Source organism: Lutjanus erythropterus, chromosome 8 (assembly GCF_056507025.1).
Source record: "Lutjanus erythropterus isolate fLutEry1 chromosome 8, fLutEry1.hap2, whole genome shotgun sequence".
Classification (NCBI taxonomy): Eukaryota; Metazoa; Chordata; class Actinopteri; order Lutjaniformes; family Lutjanidae; genus Lutjanus; species Lutjanus erythropterus.
In genome coordinates, this window is record NC_139324.1 from 18,675,919 (window position 1) to 18,699,269 (window position 23,351).

Genomic DNA, 23,351 nt, shown 5'->3' on the forward strand with positions numbered 1-23,351 from the left:
TTCCTTTATATACTGTATGTGTTTATTAGAATATTGTTGCTTCTTTTTCTTCTTCCTCTCTGTTGAACAATAGTGTCGATGTTGAGCTCTCAGATCAGACTTTGGGATGGAGGTTAACATGGTCTGGGTGGATGTGTTGGCCAAGCTGCCTCATTTACACGGATGGATGACAAATTATGACTGATTTCTGCAGAAGCGACATGCACTATCTCACTGTCTGTGTGTGTGTGTGTGTGTGTGTGTGTGTGTGTGTGTGTGTGTGTGTGTGTGTGTGTGTGTGTGTGTGGTGTCACTGCCTGCCACCCTTCACTGAAAATAGTTAATTTTCTTCATACAGCTTCATGTGTTTAAAAGGACAGTTCACCCCAAAATCAAAAATACACTTTCTCCCCCTATATATATATATATATATATATGGATGGATATATATAGATATATAGATAAGTAACAATAAGTCTTCATTGGGTTAGTTTTTTATTTAATTAAAAGTAGCTATACCATAATGTAAAACTGTATTGCAAGTAAAAGTCCTGCATACAAAGTCACAATGTCCCATTGTGCAGAATGGCACCATTCAGTGTTCCTTTATATACTGTGTGTGTTTATTAGAATATTGTTGCTTCTTTATATACTGTTGGTCAGTTTAACCTGTAACATTTAATGTTTTGTTTTTAAAATCTTCATTAAATAAATGTAGCTGCAAAAAGTATATGAGTGCTAAAACAGTCAAATTTAAAGAGTCTAGTCTATAAAATATATTATCATTCTTCAGCACTCACCACATGTAATTTAAGTAATTTATGTGTAATTAATTAACTAATTACAAATTTCAAACACTTCTTTAGGTCATTAAAACCCTCAACTTCCAAGAAACAATATTAGGGATGTGATCTGTGTGTCTTCATATGGCTACAACCCTGCTAAAAATCTTTGTACAGTGGCAGGTTTTGATATTCGCTCTTATATGATCACCTGAAGTTGTCTGTGTCATATGACAACTTCTGTCTGCAGAAGATGACTGTGAAAGGTTCTTGAGTCTTAAGGTCAAGCATGCAGTCCCACTTGACATAAATAGCACATGAGTAATGATTTGATGACTCACAGAGATGTTTAATTTTATCCTCTCTGTTGAGTACTGTCAGTACTGAACCACAAGTACACATTACATGGGTCACTGACATTGGCATTTTTGGCCCCACTCAGTGAAATTGTGTTTTGTTGGTTTGCATTTCCATTAACACTTTTATTATGCCAAATGGTGCTAGATGTGCCTGAGACAGACCTAGCCTGAAGTGGGACCAAAGCGAGCCTGTCCCACCTCTAGGCGGGCTGTGGTCACATCTCTCCGATTGTGGCCGAACCGTGAGGAGCCTCCTTTTCTTCCCCTCAAACAAATGAGTGTTGTGATACTGAGCTCATGTGTGTGCAGGAGAGCAGAGAGAAAGGCATCTTTTAAAAGTCTCTTTATGTTGAGCTCTCAGCTTTTGCTTCAAACTGAATCTCTGTGTTTGTAAATGTAGTTTGTCTCCTCTGATGCTGTTTGTACTTTCAGGTACCTGCTTCATTACACATAGTGGGTATCTGTCAGTCCATGCTCATGACTGCCTCGATGCGTGCAATTAAGTGATCATCTTGTGGAGGGGCTCAGGACAGAGATGACACTCAACCTTCTACCGACTGCAGCTTTAACTCTGACACAACCAGTTTTCCTTTTTCCTGTTTAATTTCTTTGTTATGAGGTTTTTCTTGGCCAAAGGGGGGAGAAGTGGCTACAGCCTCTACTGTCTAAATTTCTCCAAACTCTCTCTCTGATCTGCTCAGTGGTCACAGTCACCTCAATGTACTATACATTACAAACTTTGTGCATTTTCCTCACCTAATATTTGAAAATGCGAACAATTAATTAATCATTGATAATTTATAAGATGCAAAACACATTCTTTTTCTGCTTTTCAATTTTTTTCTGTTTTTGTCTTTTTTCTCATTTAAAGTTGAATAAGTTTCCTTGAACACATGGCTCCACCAGACAAAACCATGTCAAATTAGGTGCAATTACTGCCATGACTATTAATAATATATAATATCCACAAATACATTTTTAATTGCTTAAATTCTTAACTGCGATTAATCAGTTCATGATTAATATTAACATCCTTACTCTCATCTGTATCTCGTAGTTCTCATTGGCCCGTTTGTGATCAGATCACCTTATTAGCTACAAAAATGCAGATAGGTTTGGATATTAAATCAACCTGTACTCAGTACTCAAATATGATTTTAAAAGTAACTAAGTATATTATGTAATGTAATAAATACTTAAGTATGAGTAAAAGTACAGACTAGAAAATCTACTCATAAAAATACAAGTACCCCCAAAAACTACTTAATTGCAGTAATCTGAGTGTTTCTAATTAGTTATTTCAACCCCTGCAAAGAAGAAGTAACAAGACGAAACAGACAACAGACGGAGACTCGGCTGTGGGGAAAAAGTGAGGTTTAGTTAGCTTTGCACAGAGATAGCCGGTAGAAAGGTTCTTCACATGGCTACATTTTACTATTATACTTGAGTACAGATGTTGAATCAATACTTTTAATATTTCTTTTTTACACAAGTATGTGTACTTCTACATGTGCAAAGAATGTGTGTACTTTTTTCCCCAACAAAAATAAGATTTATTTGTAAATATTAAGAAATCTGCCTTAAAATTGTAAAGTCACAGCAGAAGTGTGCAGGTCATTCAATGTTTGTGAGATTTGTAAAAGCCAAACTAACTTTTGTAAAAATTAAACCTCTTTTTCCCCATGGTGAGGTCCACTGATAAAAGCAATTGTGAGTTACTGATTGTCTCACAGATTAAATCTATTCCAATTTCAGAGGAGGGGATACAGAAAATGACGAGGATTTCTTTGCTTTGAGACAGAAATATGTATTGTAGAAATGGTGATGATACTCTAATGGCTCACAAATTAAGTTGCTTGAGAGAAGAGCCTTATCTGATTGTGTAACCTAAAAGGAAATGACAGGAATGTCATCTGTAATTGATTATTAAAAGTCATGAGGCGGTGACATTGAATGATTTAGTAATCACTTTGTGGTATGAGATGTCGTGACATTTATGTTTAGAGCAGCTACTGGGAGTGGTAATAACAGTGTCAGAACTATTGGAATAAGTCAGAGTCCTTAAGCAAATCTTCAGTCAGCTCATCACATGACACTGGGTCATTTTAGGGCATTTTCTGTCCAGGAATACATTTAGAGTCATGTTTATTAATGTGCAGAATTCAGAATTCCCGTTAAAGCAATAAACAAATGAATAAGGCCTAAGGTAGTGAACTGGAAATTCATGTAGTGCCATAACAGTCCACAAGACAGCAGCACTGATCTGCTGCTTTAGACAAAACTGACAACAACAACACAACACATGGACATTTTAAAAACATGGCCATAAGTATAGCTTTTTGTGACAGATTTTATTTGTAGATTAGAGGACCATTATTAATATTAATGATTAATATTCCAAAATATTCAAAGAAAGATTCCAAACAGCCACTCAGTTATGGGGGAATAAACCTCAGCTGTTCATAAAAACTATATTCTTCACTTTTAAACCACGGACTTGTAGACTGCCTTAAAAGGGCAGGTTTGCTTGTAGATGAGCAAAATGGATTTAGAAAGTCCAGAGCATGTATTGATCTTATGCATTTGCTGTAACTTCCATTATACATGCAAGAATATTAATTTCAAAAAGGTGTTTTGACTGGATTAATAGGGAACTTTCTCACTACAGGTTGTTAAATTGTGGTGTCAATTAAAAGTTTTATCATGCCATTAAGTCTCTTTATCAACCACCTGATGAAAACACAACTAGATGGTTTCCCAAGTATTTGGCATGACGTAGAGGAATGTTTTGTCCCAGACATTGATTTCCATTTCTGTGAATGACTTAGCTCTTCAAATTAAAGTTTTAGTTTGGGAGTTAAAGCTGATGATCAAACTGTGGGCATGTTATTGATTTGAAGGTTATACTGAACAGTGTTGTGGAATGGTGCTGGAAATGGAGACTAGTGGTAAATCAAGGCAAAATACAATAGTACAATTTAGACAAAAATTACTACAGAGAAGTTAATTTGTCTTAAATTTTGGTCCAATAGTGCTGTCATATACTGATCAATATAAATATCTTGATCCAACACTGAATGAGTGTCTTTAAAGACACTGTTAGTGTTTTGGGTCAGTCAGCAGGTAGAGGCCTGGGATCTGTCCTGAACAAAGTTAAACACTGTGATAATCTGGGATTTCACACTTATACACAACTTTACAGTTTATGTTTGTCCTGTGTCTGATTATAATTCTGGTGTTTGAGGTTTCCATGAACATTTAAGGTGTAACACTGAGCATCATAGAGCTATTCGATCCTTTTTGGGAGTCCATAAGTTTTGGCCATCAGTGGAGATATGGGATGGGAGTCTACAAACATCAGACATAAATGTGAAACGCCTCGACTCTGGAATACACTTGTGAGGATGTCAGACCACAGACTCACTATACAGATAATTTAATTGATGAAATCCCTATTTCATTTCAATAATTTGTAATTTTCATAACAGGTTACTTATATTCAGGAGATTAGAAGTAAAATCTAAAGCAGATCTCATGGTCTGCTGATATATGGTATAAAACCAAAATTACAAACTTACCGTCTCATAAAGAACTGGTATGATGTAGAACATCATAACTCAAACAAAAGACAAAGATCATTATAGGCACAATTACACTCAGGAACATTATTGGTCATAGAGACTGGCAGGTTTAATGCCACTTCAAAAGAGGACAGACTGGAGTTTGAGCTCAGTGAAACTGAGTATGAGGTGCATTTTTTGTCTTGCTGTCCTGCCTATGAGAACTTAAGGGAAGTACTTTTTACTAAAATGTCCTCTATTAATGTTGACTTCTTTTGGCTGGATGAGTATGGGAACATTTTTGTAGCAGATTTTATTTGTTAAGCTTGGGAGAGAAGACGGAATATTCTGCTTATGTTTGAGCTATAAAATGGACGGTAATTTTTTATTGAAAGGAAAATGTTTGAAAGTTGCAACTTCGTCTTTAGTGTCTTATAAACCCATAAAGGTTGGGCACTTATTGTGCATGACAAAAATAAAAGGTAATAAATCAATCAGTGTAAGCTGTGAGAGAGGAGATGTTCTTTGTTTAAAATGTTCTGTTGGGTGCATTAAGTTGTGTTACTTTCTGACAGGTTCTGTTTAACCAGAACAACAGTGTTTTTGGTATCGTAAAAGTCAATATGTGCTGGCTACTTGTGCATTCACAATACCAACCAAGACTACTATAATAATAAAAGAATGCCTTACAGAATAACTTTGTTACATCTGACAGGAACAAAGGTAAACATTTATTTTATTTGTTTTGTATTACTGGATATAACACACAGATGATTGATGTTGAGTAAATTGCAATCAAACAAATTCTACATTAAAAGTCAAATGAGTGTTCATAGAGGCAAATGTGATGCTCAGTTTGTGCTTCTACCCCTGGATCCCTGAGCACAAACTTGAAGTGAAGGGACATCCTGTTACACCAACTGTTAACCACCAGATGGAGACAATAAAGAGTTTTGCATTATAACAAGACACAAGGGAGAGAAGAGGGTAAAGCTGCAGAGAAAGAGAGAAGCTGTAAAACATTAAAGCCAACTTGAAACGGAGGGTTTGACATTATCTAGCCGGTGCCTTAACATTGCTAACCTGCACAGAGCCAGAGAAGACTAAAGATGTTCTTTTATCCATTTAATTCATCATTTTAATTTAGCTCAGTTAAGCCTGAGATATATCAGAGAATTAAGCTTAATGGGACAGTGTATTATGGATGATGTCTGATACAAATTTCAACCCAAAATGTTACACTTTTTGGACAGAGACATATTAAATGCACATATGTGCCTACATGCTGCTTGCACCTTACACTCTCACAAACACACACACTTTCCTTCTTTGCAACTTCAGTCTCACAATGTAATTAAGCATGTAATGCTCAGAATAATACACATTCATGACTTTTCTTCCTTTATTAGACAAAATCAGGAGAAAAAGAGCTGTAAAGATTCATGCCCATAATGTTACTTTACTGAACTGAATTGTAAACTTCTCTTAGAGAGTGTGTGCTGACTTTAGAAACTTGGTGTTATGGGTCTTTTCAACCCACTGAAACTTTACATGAAATATTGGGCTGTACATACAACAAACTTGTAATTGTGATTATAGAACAAAATCACAGTTATAAATTGTTAAAATCTAAAAATGCATTTCTTTATGTATAAGAAACAGCCAATATAATGTGACAGTAAAATTCTACCTATAAAATAAAAGCATTGCACAGTTAGCTCTGAATTAAAGTGTCCTCAACACTCGAGGCCTGAATATTTTTACACGGTGAAGACTGAAAGATGGAATGAGACGATTTGAGCTTGAAACTTTTAACAGCAGCAGTTCTGATAGACCGACTACAGCTCTGAGGTTATTCCTGTTTTTATAAGCAGAAGATTAGCTCTTTTCCCTTTTTAAACAAATCCCATGAACAGAGCGTCACCAAGAATGAACTGATCCTACTGAAGTGTTTTCTATGTATACAAAGTCTGATTTATAGTGTTAGTTAGTTTTTATTTTTATTTTGTCTTTAATTTTTGTTTTCAGTTCAGGTTAGCTTCAAGTTTCCAGAGTGCCTCCTTTGTCAGTTTAGTATTTTATTGTTTTAAAATGTTTAATTTTAATATAGTTTTCATTTGTTTCAGTATTAGTTTTATTAGTTTTTGAGGGGTATTTGTCAGGGGAAGATTTCAGTAGTTCAAAATAGGTATTACAATACAAACACAATCACAGTCATGTAATAAAAAAAAATAAACATAAAGAACAAGCAAAAAATAAACAAAAACAAAAAATAAACCTATGCATCAGTGCCTTCTCATGCAGATTAAAACTCAAATTCTTGTATCTTTTATTTTATTTTAGTTACTTTTGTAAATACATAAAGTCTAGTTTTTATTTTTATTTCAGTTAACTAAAGTGCTTCTTCACACATAGTTTTAGTTTAGTTTTGGATAAGTGCCACAGAGCTCAATTGTTAAGAACTTTTCACTCTTTTCATGGTATTTGTTCACAATATAAAAAATAAAGAATACAATGTGTCCTGTAGGAGTTCAGTGGATGTAAGGTAATGGTGTTTGGTGTTGGTGAAGGGTAAACAACATGAGGAGAAGATGCAAACTCCACAGAGAAAAGATCCAGTCAGCCTTTAGTGAAAGCAGGTTTGGACTTTCTGCTCCGGGGCAACAGCTCTGACTGAAAACACTGAACAAAACTGAAACTAAATAAATCCCCAGAGGAAAAACTGTCTTTGCAGCTGTTAAAAGTATTAATATTTACACAAAAAGTTCAAATTCTATACATATGGGCAACATTATTCTTTTCACTGTACAAACCTCAACAGCCTGTGTTTTAGGTTTAGGTGCATTCCAGCCAGTCCTCAAAATGTGAATGCTCTATAAACAAGTGCTTGTTGACAGGCAGGCAACACAGCCTGAATACTAAAACAGCTCACAGACTATATTACAGACTTGACTCCTCTGTCCAGAAACTGCAGGTTGATTGGTTTAGCAGGACAAAGCAGGGTTCTGGTGATTGGCTTGACGGTGGTTCCAGCAGGATCCGGCCTCACCTCATAGTGTTTCATCAGCTTTAAAACAGAAAAAGAGAACTATTTGTTCAAGTAGAAATACAAGTAATACTACTTTTGGCAGGATCTTTATTTATTTGAGGCACTGGAGTTCAGATAGTACAGTTAATGATTACCAACTGCTGAATTACAACTGTGTTTTTTGGCTGACATGATTCAGTCCAAAGTCAAACGACTGATTTGTGGATTGTATCGATCCCACTGTCAAGACTAACAAAAGAAGAACAGCCAGACCTCTGCAGTCTGGTTGCACAGTTACTACGGGTCACAGCAGCTCCCTGAATGCAGCTAAAAAATAACAGATTTACAGGAAGTGAAAACAGAAGGAGGTGTTTACACTGCTCACTCACACAGTAATGTGTGTTTGGGGGGCTGCAGGAGTCAAAAGTGACAGATGCAACCATAGCAAAAAAACGACTGACACAGTAATGTGCAAATGTAACACAGAATTCTTATTCTATAGAAAAGCTAAAGACAATCACTGGAAATGAACGGTTGAACTATGAGAGAGAAAGGAGATCGCAACAGCAATGACCTGTTCTTACCCTGGACAGGAGGAGATACATCTCCAGCTCAGCCACCCGTCTGCCCAGACATGCTCTGATTCCAAATCCAAATGGCACTGAGCCGAATGGGTGCTGCTTGGACTTCTCCTCCGCTCCTCGGAGCCAGCGCTGTGGCAGGAAGGCGTGCGGGTCAGGAAAGATATTCTCATTGTAGGACACACTGTAGTGGCACAGGTGGAACAGCGTCTGTGAGAGATGACATTTCTGTTACAACACAATACTGTGGTTTTCATTAAGTATGTGCAGGGCACTAATACATATACTCAACAACACTGTAAATGCAAATATTTGTTTTTGATCCCATTTTTCATAAATTGCATTTAAAAAGCTGAGACTTCTTTGTTCCTCTCAAATTTTGACCTCCATGCCAGATTTTTTCACATATTATCTGTCTCATAAACAGCATATACTGTAGTGACAGTTGTTATTTTTTATGACAGTTACCAACTATAGCTTTAACAAATGAATATTTTAGGACTTGTATCTTGTCTGACATATTTCTCACCTTTTTGGGGAAGATATAATCTCCAACCACAATCTCATTTTCAACAGTGACACGGGCGTTTCCTGGTACCACTGGATACAGCCTGGCGACCACAGGACACAAAGGACATAACATCAGTTTGGCAAAAGCAGCTACTATTTTTGGCAACCCTCACAGCAACATAGAGTACTGTTCACCTAACACAGTTTGATCACACTGAAAAGAAATCAATGATAAATCTCCTCATTGATAAAAAATTAAATAATTCCTCTAACCGTAGTGTCTCTCTGATGATGGCTTTCAGATATGGCATGTGAGCAATGTCATCACTGACTGGCACCTTGTCTCCAGGGCAAACACTAATCACCTCTTGGTATAACTGTTCTTGGATCTCCGGATGCTTCGCCAAGAGGTACAGAGACCACGAGATGGTATTGGAGGTCTGCAACAGAAAGGTGCACAGACTGTTATCTTCTGTTTTTTAAAGTAATGCCTCAGTTTGGTATCTTCTCTGTGAGCCCCGACTGAGTGATCTTTAGGTTCAAAGATGTCAAGGTTACATAAAACTTCATGTTGAAAAATAGAAATTAAAATCTTAAAACAGCTGCAACAAGGCATCAAGATATAAATGACTGACAAAAAAAATCTAGCCTTTAAAACAATACACAACTAAATGAATGAAAAGTCAACTACTGTATAATAAGTCCTGATAACAGTTTATAATAACATCATTAATAAATGGTAAATTGATGTTCAAGTATACATGTTATTTATAAAATGCTTCTCTGGTATTTAAAGACACATAAATTAAAACATCAAAAGAAGCAACACGCTAAAAATACAATGCATAAAATAATCACACATTAAAAATGGCTAAACTTAAGTTAATAATTATTTCACTGTCAAAAAAAAAAGATTATGATATATTTACTAATTATTACTAATGCTGTAATTAATATTATTTTACCATTAGTTTATGTAATGTAAAATAATTACTTCTTAAATTATATATTGTATAATAGCTGATAAGTGATTCTGACTGCACTAATAAACTAACAGGTTATTGTTGCACACATTATAACATTTGATATACTATGTTAAAGCAACTGGACCTTGTTCACATTTCATCAGGCAAAGTCACAGTGACTACACCAGAGATTTAAAAACAAGCAAGGAGGAGACACTTACTCACATAGTTTCATTTTTGACTTTATATTTTGTGATTATGGAAAAAGAGACACACCTTTGTCCACAGAGGCCTCAAAAATCAACACAATAAAAAGAAAGTTCCTTGTCATAGCTTTAAGTATTTGTTAATGATTACCAAATGATTTGGAAACCTTTAAGAAAACATTACACACAGAGAGAGACTTATAACACTTTGTTAAAGCCTAATAATTAATTTGTAAACTGTCGTCAACATTATTTGGATGGCTTAATTTACAACTAATGACTGTAATACCTTACATACTAACGTAACGTAACGTAACTTAACGTAATGTAAGTTAATAGTTACTTCACTGTTAACAAACAATATTAAGTATTTGTAGATGATTATTAAATGATGTGTGAACCTTTAGAGATCATTACCTATAGACAGATGGACCAGATATTTGCATCATTTTGTTAATGGTTAATAAGTAGCATGTAAACCATCTAGAAACATTATTTGGATGACTAATATAAAATTGCAAATGATGATTATAATACTTTACATACTTAGATACACTACTTCATATGTGTAAGTGATGTACTTATTTTAACCCAAAGCATGAACTTTACCCAAACCTTTATTTTTTAAGTCTGCACAGACGTTGCATATTTTTTTTTTGTTAACTTGACCGTGGAGGCCTGCACGTGTGAACCTGACACTGACAGGGGAAGCTACAGCGTCGAGGTTTGATTTGTAGGGCCATTGACCAAGCGGTTATATTTGATGTGTTGTCTATTAACATTCAGGGTGGTTACTGCAAAGCTGCAACTGATGTTTATAAAATATTTTAAAAATTGATTGTAAAGCATAAACATTATTTGAATGTTTAACAGTGAACTGACTTTTAACTAACGTTTATTAATGATGGTTATTATTAAGTATTACTCTAAATTCTCCCATCCACAGAGTGCAAACACACACACACACACACACAGACACACACACACACACACACACACACACACACACACACACACACACACACACACTGTATGTACTCACTGTGTCGACTCCTGCCAGCAGTAGTTCTGTGATGCTGCCCAGGATCTCAGTGACCGTCATCTGCTCACTGAGCAGCAGGTGTGTGAGGTACGCCCCCTCCACGCTCTGGTCCAGGTGCACCTTTTCCTGGATCTCCTCCACTTTCTTCTGCACCAACTCGTCAGCTATGAGACACAAGAGGAGGTTCGTGATCTTCATTTCTCATGGGAGACCCAACACCTTTGTCCACTAGATGGCGTGAGGGATCGCGTTCAGACACTGAACTGGAATCGGAGCAGCAGGAGCTGTGAGGTGGACTTTGCCTTTTGTGGGTGACACCGAAGTCTCGGGTCTTTGACACATATTTGATAAAACAAACCGAAAAATGGTCATGAATTCTGAGCTCTAGTAACCTTTTGTAGCAACAATCAGTAAAGAACAGTGGAAGAGACAGGGACGCTAACACTGTCAGCCAGGCTGCACAGCCCCTGAGACCAGGTCCAAAACAGTGTGCTTTCTAGGACTTTATTAACAGTTTTTGAAGCCTAAGGGATTGAGCATGCCATGTGAAAATGTAAAAAGTTATCCTGAAAGAATAAAAATGATCAAAATTTAAGTTATTTTTAAAGGTTTTCACCCCAAAGTGACGGCATTAATTTTTATTGATTTTTTTTTATGCATTTAGAGGTGTTAAGGTGTATAGGTGGGTCATATTATTTTTTGTTTTGTTTAATACCTGTCAAACCTTAATACTATTTGACTACCAGCTGGTATCAAAAAGCGTGAAGTGATAAAAAGCTGGAATTTAATCTAATCTTGTTTACTTATGAGTGTGTTTACACATCATGTATACATTACTGTTTTTACAGCTAAACATTTTCAAACACATGCTGTGCAGTTTTATATTTGTGGATGTATTTTTCCTTCTATTCTCTATGTACATTATGAAAATCAAAAGTCATTCTTTGCTTTCATACACTCTGCATTTTAATGTTTTCTTCATGTTGTTGTAAAACAATTTGGTATAAATAAATCCTGATGCATTAGAACAGGGGTCATCAACCTTCACTATCAAAAGAGCCATTTTTGCCCCTAAGCTTAACTTATATCAAAACTTTCTTTTTTAAAATCAGTACATGAGGTATGTGAGAATATGTAATGTAATGTGAGACTCACTTCAGGTTGCTGACAACTGCATTAAAAAAAACTGTGTGTAAAAAATCATTTCAACATTTTTTAAAGGACCCGTGTGTCCTCCTCCTTCACATATGTTGGAGAACCGACAGTGACTGTGAAACTCACACAGAACACTAGCTAGTGTTTAGTTTGTCCATTCTGGGCTACAGCAGAAACATGGTGGTGCAACATGGGAGACTCCAACTCCCTCTGTAGATATAAAGGACTCATTCTAAAGTAACAAAAACACAACAATCTGATTTTCAGATGATCATACGTAAACGTATAAATATTACATTCCATTTCTGCCGCTCTGCAAATAAATCCCTGTAAATCTTACATACTTGACCTTTAGTCTACTCAAAGATTTGCTTGTGATACAATGATACGGCCACAAGAAAACATGGTGTATTGGTTTAAAATGTGTCAGCATTTAAATATCCAACAGTTTTGTTGGGTTTTTTTTGGCTGTAAATACAAAATATGTACAGTATGTGATCTTTTAAAAAGTGTGACCATTTTTTTTTTGATTTGCTTGATACTGTATCAGACCTCTTTCTGTAAAACATGCTGCACTTTGATCAGCTGGTTGAAATGTATGTTGCTCACCCACTTTGAAGAGGTGGTCCCAGGTTGCTACAAACTTTTTCCAGAAAGGCAGGTAGGGCCACGTCGACTGGGGGAAGAGGATGACGACTGGGGACAGCCGAAACATTTCCCCCACGGAGAAGATGAACTTCTGGGTTTCCTCTGGCACCACCTCGTTCATGCAGCCCATACGGCTCTCAAACAACACCGAACAGATCCCTGCATTTAAAAACAAAGTTACTGTACAGAGTCTCTGAAGTTGCTTGTCATTATTTAGGAAAAGTCAGCTCTAAGATTACCATGGTATAGTTCAAAAACATCGCACCTACCTCAGTCATGCATAATTTGATTATTGGTAATTCATGATGTAGTGTTGTACGATTCTCTTTTGAGTCTCAAGGAATGGATCAACATGTTGGAAAATATGCTTATTTGCTATTTTGCCAAGGGTTTAATAAGATGATTGATATGACTGTCATGTCTTCCCACTACATATAATGTACACAAATTGTACAAATGAGATACAGCACTTAGCTTTATACATGCTGGTAGGTGGATTTGGGCTTCGGACAGAGCCAGGCTAGCTGTTTCCAAATGTTTCTAGTATTTATGCTGAGTTAAGCTAATGGCTACTGACTGTAGCTTCATTTTTACCATACTGACATGAATGTTACCTTTTATCTAACTGCAAGAAAGGGAATCAGCAAGTCTCCCAAAATGTTATAGTACATTTAGAAATATTAAAATGTTAAGTACAGCCTGATGTGTAATTGCCTGATTGGAGGAGGATTACAGGGGCCTGATTACAGGTCATATAATGTTCTTAAACATACCTTTGTCATCACATAAAGTACTAGGATAAAACCTGCAGGATTTTCTCACAGTATCTAATCAGCTGTCAAGGCCAAAAGAGTCAACACTGTATCAAGTCAACACCCTAACCAAATACACTGTTTGTACTTTCTGTACAAACAGCAGCCTAATTGTCTGCTCCACCCATGTAAACAGGTATATATGTGTTGTTCAAACATTAGACATTAGACTCAGATTCAAGTTGATTTTGTGACTGACTGTGATCTGCATTTATTTCTATGCACAGAGCGAAGTCGTGACATGAGGTGACGCAAACAGCTGCTGAGGTCTGCAGTAGTCAAAGAGTCAAGGACACTTACAGCAAGGCTGATCTAGCGTCTACCTCTGTCATGTACCATGGTTGTATTTAAGAGATAAAAAAAAATTAGTCAGAGCAAAAGTAGTCAGAACCCATAAAAACAGAAGCTGTTTGTGTGGGGGCACAGTGGTGTGCAGAAGTTGATGTAAAAAAAAAAGAAAGTTCTTGCTTATAATGTCATTATCTTAAACTTGATAATCATGTAAGTTAGTAAGTAAAGTTTATTTCTAGAGCACATTTAAACACACCTTAAAGTGACAGTTCACCCCAAAATCCAAAACACATATTTTTCCACTGGTCTGTTGTGCATTTTATCCACTTAGACTGTTTTGGTGTGAGCTGCAGAGTTTGCCTTCTCTCAAATATAATGGAACTCAAAGTGCAGGAACTATTTTCTTTCTCTTTTTTTCCACGATTATCTTTATTGGGTTTTCAAAAATGCTTCCAATGATATACAGAAGTGAGAGTGCTCTCACCTCAATGGAAACGTCAAGGGCAACTAAATTAACTAATTTTATTTATGAGATAACTTAGAGCAGCATTTAGCTGAAAGTACAGAGTATATGAGAAAAGAAAAACAAAGAAAAACCCCAAAACAAAACAAAAAAGCAACAACAATCAAAACAACAAAGGTTTCTCTGTTTTATCAAGGGTTAGCCCAAATTATTTCACTATTGTGCGTGGTTCAAAAATCAAATCAAGTATCCAAAGAAAGATTATTTTAGGATACTGCAGAGGATCACTGATAACTACGCCTCATCCGCCCCACACCCCTCAAATCCACACTCTCTTTATATTCTATAAAAGTATATTATTATTATATAAATATTTCAAAATAGTGATAGTTTCCCCTTTATAATGTAAGTAATCTTCTCCATGGGTAAAGTTGTGGACATTTCATTAATCCAGTTAATGAATTTTGGTTTGCTGGTACTCTTAAACATAAATCCATGGCAGTGATTATTTTTCTAGACATATGATGTCTATCAGGATATAAACCTAGAATGAACAGTTTAGGGTCAAGAACTAATTTTATACCTAGTATCGTCTCTAAAGCTTGTTTAATCTCCCACCAGAATTGTTGAACTTTATTGCATTTCCAGACAAAATTGGAAATGCAATAAAGTCTGGGATGGCACCATTATACTTATTAAGCTTTTCTGGTGTCACATATGTCCTCATTAGCCAGTTATATTGCAGTACTTTGAGGCAACTATTTTCTTTCTACTGAACTACATCTACCAACCAAAGTGTGCATCTCAGTGACAGACTCGGGCCATCTGAGGGACCAGTGCACCAAAAGTCATGATGCTCTTATCACATTTTCTCCACTGGAAGGACACTCTAAAGGGTGGCTGAGAGTCCACCAGTGGTGCATCTATTAGATGAGACAGTAAAGCCCAGTCAAGGAGGACCCCATTAATGTTTACATCCTGTACTGTAATGAGCACGAGCTTCTCATTCATGAGTAGATGTACACTTCCTCCTGTGTGATAATATCGTTGTAAGATGGTTGAAAGAAAATAGTTCCTTTGTGAAATTGCTGATTAATCAGAGACACTGCTGTAGTATTTTTTGGCAAATCGAGTACCACATGCAAAGTGCCGTCTAGTTTTTTTATATTTGAGAGAAGGCAAACACCCCTACGGCCGATATCTCCAAAACTCTGCAACTCACACAAAAACAAGTGGGATGGATAAAGAGCACAACAGGTCATTTTGATTCTGGGCAGAACCGACCCTTTAAACACAGCTTAAGCTGACCATAGTGCTGTACAAGAGGACATTAAAATATTAAATAAAACCAAAAAGAGAAACGTACCAACACAACAATAAACAACAGGGGACAAACTGAATCCACAGACATGATAACAACAGATCTCTGCTGACCTTCAAAAGCAAATTTGTAGAGCTCTCCAGCCAGGTCATTGACCATCACTCCTCCGCCGCTGGTTTCCCTCAGCCAGGCCACTCTGTCTATGAAGTCTGTCACCACCTCGTTGATGGTGTTTGCGTACGACGACACATGTTTGGGTTTCAGCATTCGAGGATTCAGGATGCTGCGGATACGCTGCCATTTGGCCCCCATTCTGAAAACAAGGATTAATAAGAGAAGATGAGCTTCAGACAGAATGAGATAAAGTTGTTTAATCTGCAATGATTCTTTTAATTTTTCTAATATAAGCTTCAAAGGGCTTTGTGTCTATTTAGAGCTAGAGAAAGGCAGGCCTGCTTTAGAATATTTCACCACAAACTTATGCAAATTTCTAAGTATAAATTGATTACATTTGACTAATTAGACTCTGTTTACGTTCTCCTTTTCTTATTTTCCTGTAATGACGAGCCTGGTGTCATTTATTGTGGGATTCTTCATTTGTTTCTCCCTTCTAGAAAGTAGTCAAATGTATCGGAGAATGGTTGCATAAACAACAGCCATAATCTCTACTGCTGTGATAATTATGAGACAGATCTCTCCTCCCACCAAGCACATCCAAACAAAAAGTTTAACTTCCACCGACAGGCTTTGCCTTTTGAACTATCGCAGGGGCCACTAATTACCAAGGGAGATTTTATTAAGTCAGGTCTCATTTTTTAATGTACATAAAAAAAGAAACATAAAAGATCGAATATATTCCATCCTTTTAAAGAGAAGTATGCTACTTCATTTACATACTACTTAATGTGGTACTTAAATTTAGCCAGTATCTGTTTTTATTTGTAATAGTGCTTTACACACTCTTTTTTCTCTTTTCTTCTTTTAGTCTGTTTCCAAGATCTAATTTGGATTTTTATATTTGCTTTGTCAATTGTTCTTCATTGACTTACTGCAATGTGCTGTATTACATTGCATTATGCTGTTTATAAAATGCAAAATTTGATTTAAAAATTTAATTACAAAAAAACGATAAGCCTGGTGATAATCTGCATTTTTCATTTAATCAGCCATGCAACAAAAAGACCACAACAATCAATGAATTGTACTGTGTGTGTATCCAAAGCCTGACTAATCTTAGTCCGCTGTGACAAAGAGCTCCATTGTTGTTGTTGTTACTATCCAAGTGTTTTATCCAAATGTGTGTTATGACAGGTACACAGAGACAAAGACATTTGGTTCCTTTCACTTTACTCCAAACTATTCTTTTGATATGTGAATGAGAAATATTTTAAAAACACCTGAAATGTTCAAGTTGTTTCACAGGTCAGACTCCTGAGTTTGACTCGGGGAGTGCAGGGCTGTCTCTACCACTCCAGCACCCAGCTGATGGAACAACATTCACCTGCGATGATCGTGCTGCCACAACAAGCCTGACCTGCGAAACCGGATACCAAGCTGCTATTTGTCTGATATGATCTGACGCGTGTCTGCTTGGGTCTGACTGGAGTGAACCTAGAGGAGGAAGAAGAGTTCCCTCCACGTGTCTTAAGATGAGTTATAAAGCTGTTGACGATATCAGTTACATTTGGGTCAATGGCAAAAATAAGCAGAGGGCCCAGACTGAATCTTTGGTCCTCACACGCTGTCTATTGTTGATGAACCCTGTCAGGGGTTATAATTGCACATAAAGTGCAAAGTCCACAGTAACCTCCTGAAACAAAGAGGGAGCTGCTACAAAAGACTGAGTTTGTCTAAATCTGACTGGTGAATCCTCATATTAGCTTCATCTAAATGCTGCTTTGCACAGAAGGAGGACTGTGGATTTTGTAAACAATCCTTAGGTTAGTGCCATGTTAGGAAGTGTTCTGTTCAACTGCAAGTGCGCAACTGAAAATAGACACTTATATAACGGCGGACTTGTCCGTTATTACTCAAAATGCCATTGTCACATTAATCTGCAACTGACCCTGCTCTGCTGCAAATGCCTCCCCTTTTGTAAATCTCTTTTCTTATTTATTTATTTATTTATTTGCTTGTTTGTTTTTAAATGAGATCATATGTCATGATCATATGTTATTTTTTATGCAACACTGTTTTTATTAAAACGACAAGTTAAGTCTAAGGTTAAAAAGGTACATTGTTTTTCCTGAACTTTTGTACAGGTTTCCAATTGTGACAACTAATGAAGTGGAGAAAGAATTAAAAGGCTTTACACATTTAAATTAATAATAAACTTTACAGGTCAGACAGAGCAAGTGTAAATGTCTGGACTTAAACCAGTAACTGAACAGACTTGCACTAAGGTATTGAGATCTTATATGCATTTTGACTGTATAATATTCATTTCAGATGTGCTTTATAAGGGTGTAAAGTTGGACAGGGATGGTAGGGACAGACAGGCAATAGAGGAACAGGTAGACAACACAAAAAGAGGACAAGACAGGGTGGTAGACAACCCCATGAGTGACCCCCCAACCCTGACATAGCTCCAGCTGAAACATGTTCATCTCATAAAATAAGTTATGAAGCTGTATTGGTGCATTGGTGCTTTAAACCTGTCTAGACGTGTGTGTTTCTGAATGATGTGTGCCTCCACCGCAAAATTTGATGGTTGAGTGATGATGAATGAATTTATTTACTGCATGCAGCCAAATATCATAAACCACACATTTGCCTCCAGGGGCATGGAATGCTGTTCATACTATAACCTGCACAGTACACACCTCACTCTCATTGACTCTTGATACAGACAGTTTGCGATAATTCGATTAAACACAAAGTTATTCAGGAATATGCACCATGTGAGCAAACTAGACAGGAAAATAAAGCTAGATTTTGACTTAAAGACTTTATAGATTCCTGGGTATCCCGGGGGAGTCCATCCTTGCTGTGAGGAATCAAATCTGATGCACATCTATACGTGTACTGTGTAACTTACAGTGTGTAAGACCTGTTCCTGCTTTCATTCACAACACAGCCTTCCCTGCATATTCCTTGTAGTATTACCAGGACTTGACGTGTGGAAATGCCTGTGCAGATTTCCGAGGGAATTCTGGCTCTCATTTATACACGATCCCCTCCAGGGAAAATGCCGAAACATTTCTGGGAAAGGCTGGATTACTTGATTCATTTTTTTAGAAGGGTAAGAATGGTAAAAAAAATATATATATATGCCAGATGTTTATATTTCCTTTGTCTGACCTGTAAAACAATGCACCATTTTATTTCTTCTCCACTTTTAAAAAAACATAATGTGGCATTTAACATCTTTTTCATTCAGTTTGACTCTCCTAGTTAAGTGTCAAGTGCCTAACAACAGACATAACCAGTGAACCAGTGAAATTAGCCTCTTTCTCTTTTGAATTATTTATCTATATTTTTTCATATTTATATGATCAAACAGCTCGCAGGTCAGCAAATGAATCAGTCTGCTGTACATACAACCTGCACAGCATACAGCACCCTCTATCGGTACATTCTTGATACAGACGTTCATGGTCATTTGATTAAAGAAATGTATTTCAGGAATATGCACCATCTTGCCAAACTGTACAGTAACAAGACAGTTTTATGTATCCCACGGGATCTGGTGAACTGGGTGAAGTGTATTCTTACTGTGAGCAAATATGTCAAATCAAATGCACATCTGTACTGTAAGTGTACACCTATGTATTGGTTCTTCCTCTGGCCTGGAGGCGTGATGTGCCCCAATGTCATACTACATACTAACTGTATATACATCGTATTATACTACTGCTGTAACTTTAAAATTCCCCTGGGTTCCTGGGGCTGATTCACCACAGAGATTTACAGCCTTTTACAGGTCCTCATTTATTTGTGTACATTGTTCCAGCAACAGCATATGGCATGCATACTGTTTTGAGTCTACTTAACTTTGTCACTTTTCCACTGTGAACACACCATATACTCTAAATCTGCTTAGAATTAGAGCGCAGTGGTGGAGTTTAGATTTGGGATGCCTGAGTGTCTCAGAGGATCTCTGGAGGATTTCACTCACTCTGTCAGGGGTCCTTGGGCCTGGTTCCTGAGCTCTCTGTAGCTCCTCCAATGGGGCATGTCTGTCCGGACCGGGTGCCTCCCCTCCTGCCTCAGCACCTGCTCTATCAGCTCGGCGCTGGCCACGTTCACCACCACCAGAGGGCCGTACCGTGACTTCCACAGGGGGCCGTAGATCTTGCTTTGTTCAATCTTTGAGCAAATAGTATATATATGATTATATATTTATCATATTAATAACTGTTCATTGTATACATAAGGTGAAAAAGACATTCATATTAAAGGGACAGTTCACCCCCCAAATCAAAAATACATGTTTTTCTTCCAATCTCATATCCATCTAGATTGTTTTGGTGAGAGTTTTCATGCAGGAACTACGTTCTTTTGGATTATCTTGAGTAACTGGATCATGAACTGGAAAGAGACATTGCTTTTGAGTGCATTTTTTTTTTTTGGCACTTTTAGCACTACAAGCTTTGTGCCATCTAGTTCCATTATATTTGAAGGAAGGCAGACATCTCTGCGGCTCATAACTCCAAAACTCTGCAAAAACATATATTTTTTATTTAAGGGTGAACTGTCCCTGCAACACAATTAGCTGCCTACTAGAATCAGAAAACTATGAAATGGATATATGTAATATATCAGTCCACATATGGCTATGAGCAGAAAAGATCAGTTTAGCCAAATCACTAAAAAAACGAACAACATGTTGCTCTTTCTTATAGTATATCTAGTATCTTTGTTTTTGAATTGCAGTTTCTGCCTTACAATTGGGAACATTTTGCAACCAACACCATCCTATCAGCCACGACAGAATATAACTTGGTAACTAGACACTTAGACTTAAATACAGGATGTACATGTTACTTTCAAGTCATCAAAATAATGATAACACTCATTGAGTTTTAGTGTGACCAGAGGAGAATGGGTGAAATCTGGGACAGAAGAGTTGGAGGTGGGTGTGTCATGTCAGAAGGACTGAAATGTAAAGAAGAATTTTAAATAATATCAGACTGTAACACAGATAATTTGTTATTAATATTATGAAGATCAGTTTGGATGATATGAAGCACAGTGTCCTGGATGTGTTTACAAAACACATGATCCATTATACACAGGTGACAGGTATGTTACACTTTAAATGTCTTTTCAGGAGCCAAGATTGTCATTGAACTGCAGGAGCTTGCAAACACTTTTTAAAAGATATTTCTTATTCCAAATACCTGACATATTTGGTTTAATCTGGTTAAATGACACCAGCAGTCCCTTATTTGGGATTGTAATCAGTGCAAAAGACAAGAAAAACTTATATATTTTACAAAAGTATACAGGATATTTTGGCATTTAAGTAAAGGCTGAATTTATAAGTGATTTGATCATTATACTTCCATGGATTCATAACACTATATTTTCAATGCTCGCCAGTAGCACAGATAAATTTCAGTTAATCTCCATTGTACTGGGGTCAACAAACAAATCTCAGATGCAGACCCACCCAAACCAGTCTGCACTGAAAGGTGCCACAAGACGTACGTGAGGAAAAGGGTATTTGAGGAACTGGTCCTTTACTTTGATTTGCCTTACAATAAAGAGAAAAGAGAAAAATAAATGCCATAATGAACACAGTGCACTGGTGCCTTATACGTCCGATAAACACACACAACCGGATCAACAAGTCGTGCCGCACAGCAGAGACACTTCTTTCTCTCGCCTAATCCCACTTACTTGCAGCTGCTGCGTCGTTTGGAAATATCCCTTCACAAAGAGCCAGTGTAAAGTGGTCAAAAAACTCGGCCCGTCTAATTCGTCCATAGTTTTCGGTTTGACGTTGTCCCCCATCATTGTGGTGGAGGATGATGCGTCACGGCGGCTGCTGCTCCCGCAGTTCACTGCCGCTCTCTGGGTCCAGTGTTTAAACTGCGGACGGTTCGCTCTCAGCCCGACGTTCACCAGAGATTTCCTCAACATTTTGGCCGCTCAAACCGTCTTTATTCCGCGGTGTCTGAGGTCCAACCCAGCGATCCTGTCCCGCTCGGTGTCTCTGTGCTGTGTGTAATATTAATAGTGGCTCCTTGTCCTTGTTGGCAGCGCAGCGGACCACTGAACGGGCCTGACTGTCCGAAACTGTCTGAGCTGATCTGTGGACTTTGATACTGTCATAAAGTTCAGTGCCAAAGACAGCTGCTGTTAATGTGGTGTTACTTTAAAAAAAATAATAACAGCAACAGAAATACAATAATCGCTCAAATTACTGTAATATTTCATACACATAATGTAGTATAAACACTATAATAAACGATTACACAGCAGACACAAAACAAAATCAAGAAAGACATTTAAAAATAATAAAATTGTCTCCATATTGGTTTTCTATGTTTGTCTTGTAGTTTTACCTCATTGTGTTTTGTTATATGGGCTATATCAAATATTACTGTGACTTTCTTGAATTTTTGTCCAGTGGAATTTAAAGTAAATCTTAATCTTAACTGTGTCGGATTTTAATATTTCCGACTTTAGCGCCACCAAGGGGTTGCTGGGGTTTTAAACATTTTTATACAAATAAAAACGTATGCAGTCAGAATAGTACGATGTGAAAGATGCTTAGCAGTCACAAATTATACTCCAAGGTTTTCAGTTGGACATTCAAAGGAATAAAATTTAATAAACTAAACTTAAAAAAAAAAAAAAGACTGACTGAGAACCATTTTCATGGGGATTATTTCTTTAGGAGATGGTTGTTATAATGAAACAGTGTAGTCTGAGAGTAACCAGAACATTTCTGGAAGGAGAAGTTCACCTTCATTGTATTGGGATGCAGAAATCTTAGCTCTGATAACTTAAAACCTGGGCACATAAAACAAAAACATCTGCACCGTACTGTAAATTGAAAAGGACAAACTCAAAGACATATAATACATAAATACACTCAAGTGTTTTCATGCATTGTGAAAAACAATAAAACCAAGTAGAGGATTAAGGGTATTCTAGTTTCAGCTGTTGGCAGATGTTCAAAAAGACAACCTGCATTTCTTTCCTTTTGACAAAGAGGTATGAAGAGACTCGCTGCCAAAAAACACACACAGGTTTTCTCATGTAGTGTTTCCACAGTCCACAGAAAGACAACAAGACATGTTGCACATTAACCACATGCTTTGTATTTAGTATAATCACAATAATTTCATATAACTTTCAGATCTTGTAAATACTTTAAACACTGCTTTTTATATTCACTCATACTGCACTCAAGGATAACTCCATGTAATTTTCAGTATCTGGCTGAACTTGTAGGATTTTATAAGTTCTGAGTGTCCATTGAAGGATAAAGTAATCTTTTAACATCAGTAACAAGCGATGGAGAAGCTGTGGTCTTTTCTCGTATCTCATTCACCTGTGAAAAAAAATCACGATAATTAAATCTTAGATAAAAACTATTTAATTCATCAGCCAGGTGTTTGAATTATCCTGTGATCCTTTCATACTGTTTCAGGCTGTCTTTAAGTTGCTACTGCTAAGCTCTGCCTAATTGGGAA

General features: G+C 36.9%; 1 protein-coding gene across 1 annotated transcript; it reads right to left on the reverse strand.

Annotated features, from left to right (window-relative positions):
* Window positions 1–7,216: 7,216 nt before the first annotated feature.
* cyp27a3 (cytochrome P450 family 27 subfamily A member 3) lies at window positions 7,217–21,964 on the reverse strand. The gene is made up of 9 exons (XM_084724809.1): window positions 21,547–21,964; window positions 19,820–20,010; window positions 15,816–16,015; window positions 12,777–12,974; window positions 11,013–11,176; window positions 9,073–9,239; window positions 8,819–8,900; window positions 8,293–8,499; window positions 7,217–7,747 (listed from the first exon to the last, which is right to left on the reverse strand). The coding sequence occupies exons 1-9, from the start codon at window positions 21,787–21,789 to the stop codon at window positions 7,616–7,618; spliced, it is 1,584 nt and encodes a 527-aa protein (XP_084580935.1). The 5' UTR covers window positions 21,790–21,964; the 3' UTR covers window positions 7,217–7,615.
* Between the last annotated feature and the right edge of the window lie 1,387 nt (window positions 21,965–23,351).

Bases quoted from the DNA above. Each gene is read 5' to 3' on its own strand.
- cyp27a3 (XM_084724809.1), bottom strand. From the start codon at position 21,789: ATGTTGAGGAAATCTCTGGTGAACGTCGGGCTGAGAGCGAACCGTCCG. The intron at 16,016-19,819 runs GTGAGTGAAATC...CCTTGTTTTCAG, and splicing joins GCCCAAGGACCCCTGACAGA to AATGGGGGCCAAATGGCAGC. The intron at 7,748-8,292 runs GTAAGAACAGGT...TCTGTTTTAAAG, and splicing joins TGTATCTCCTCCTGTCCAGG to CTGATGAAACACTATGAGGT.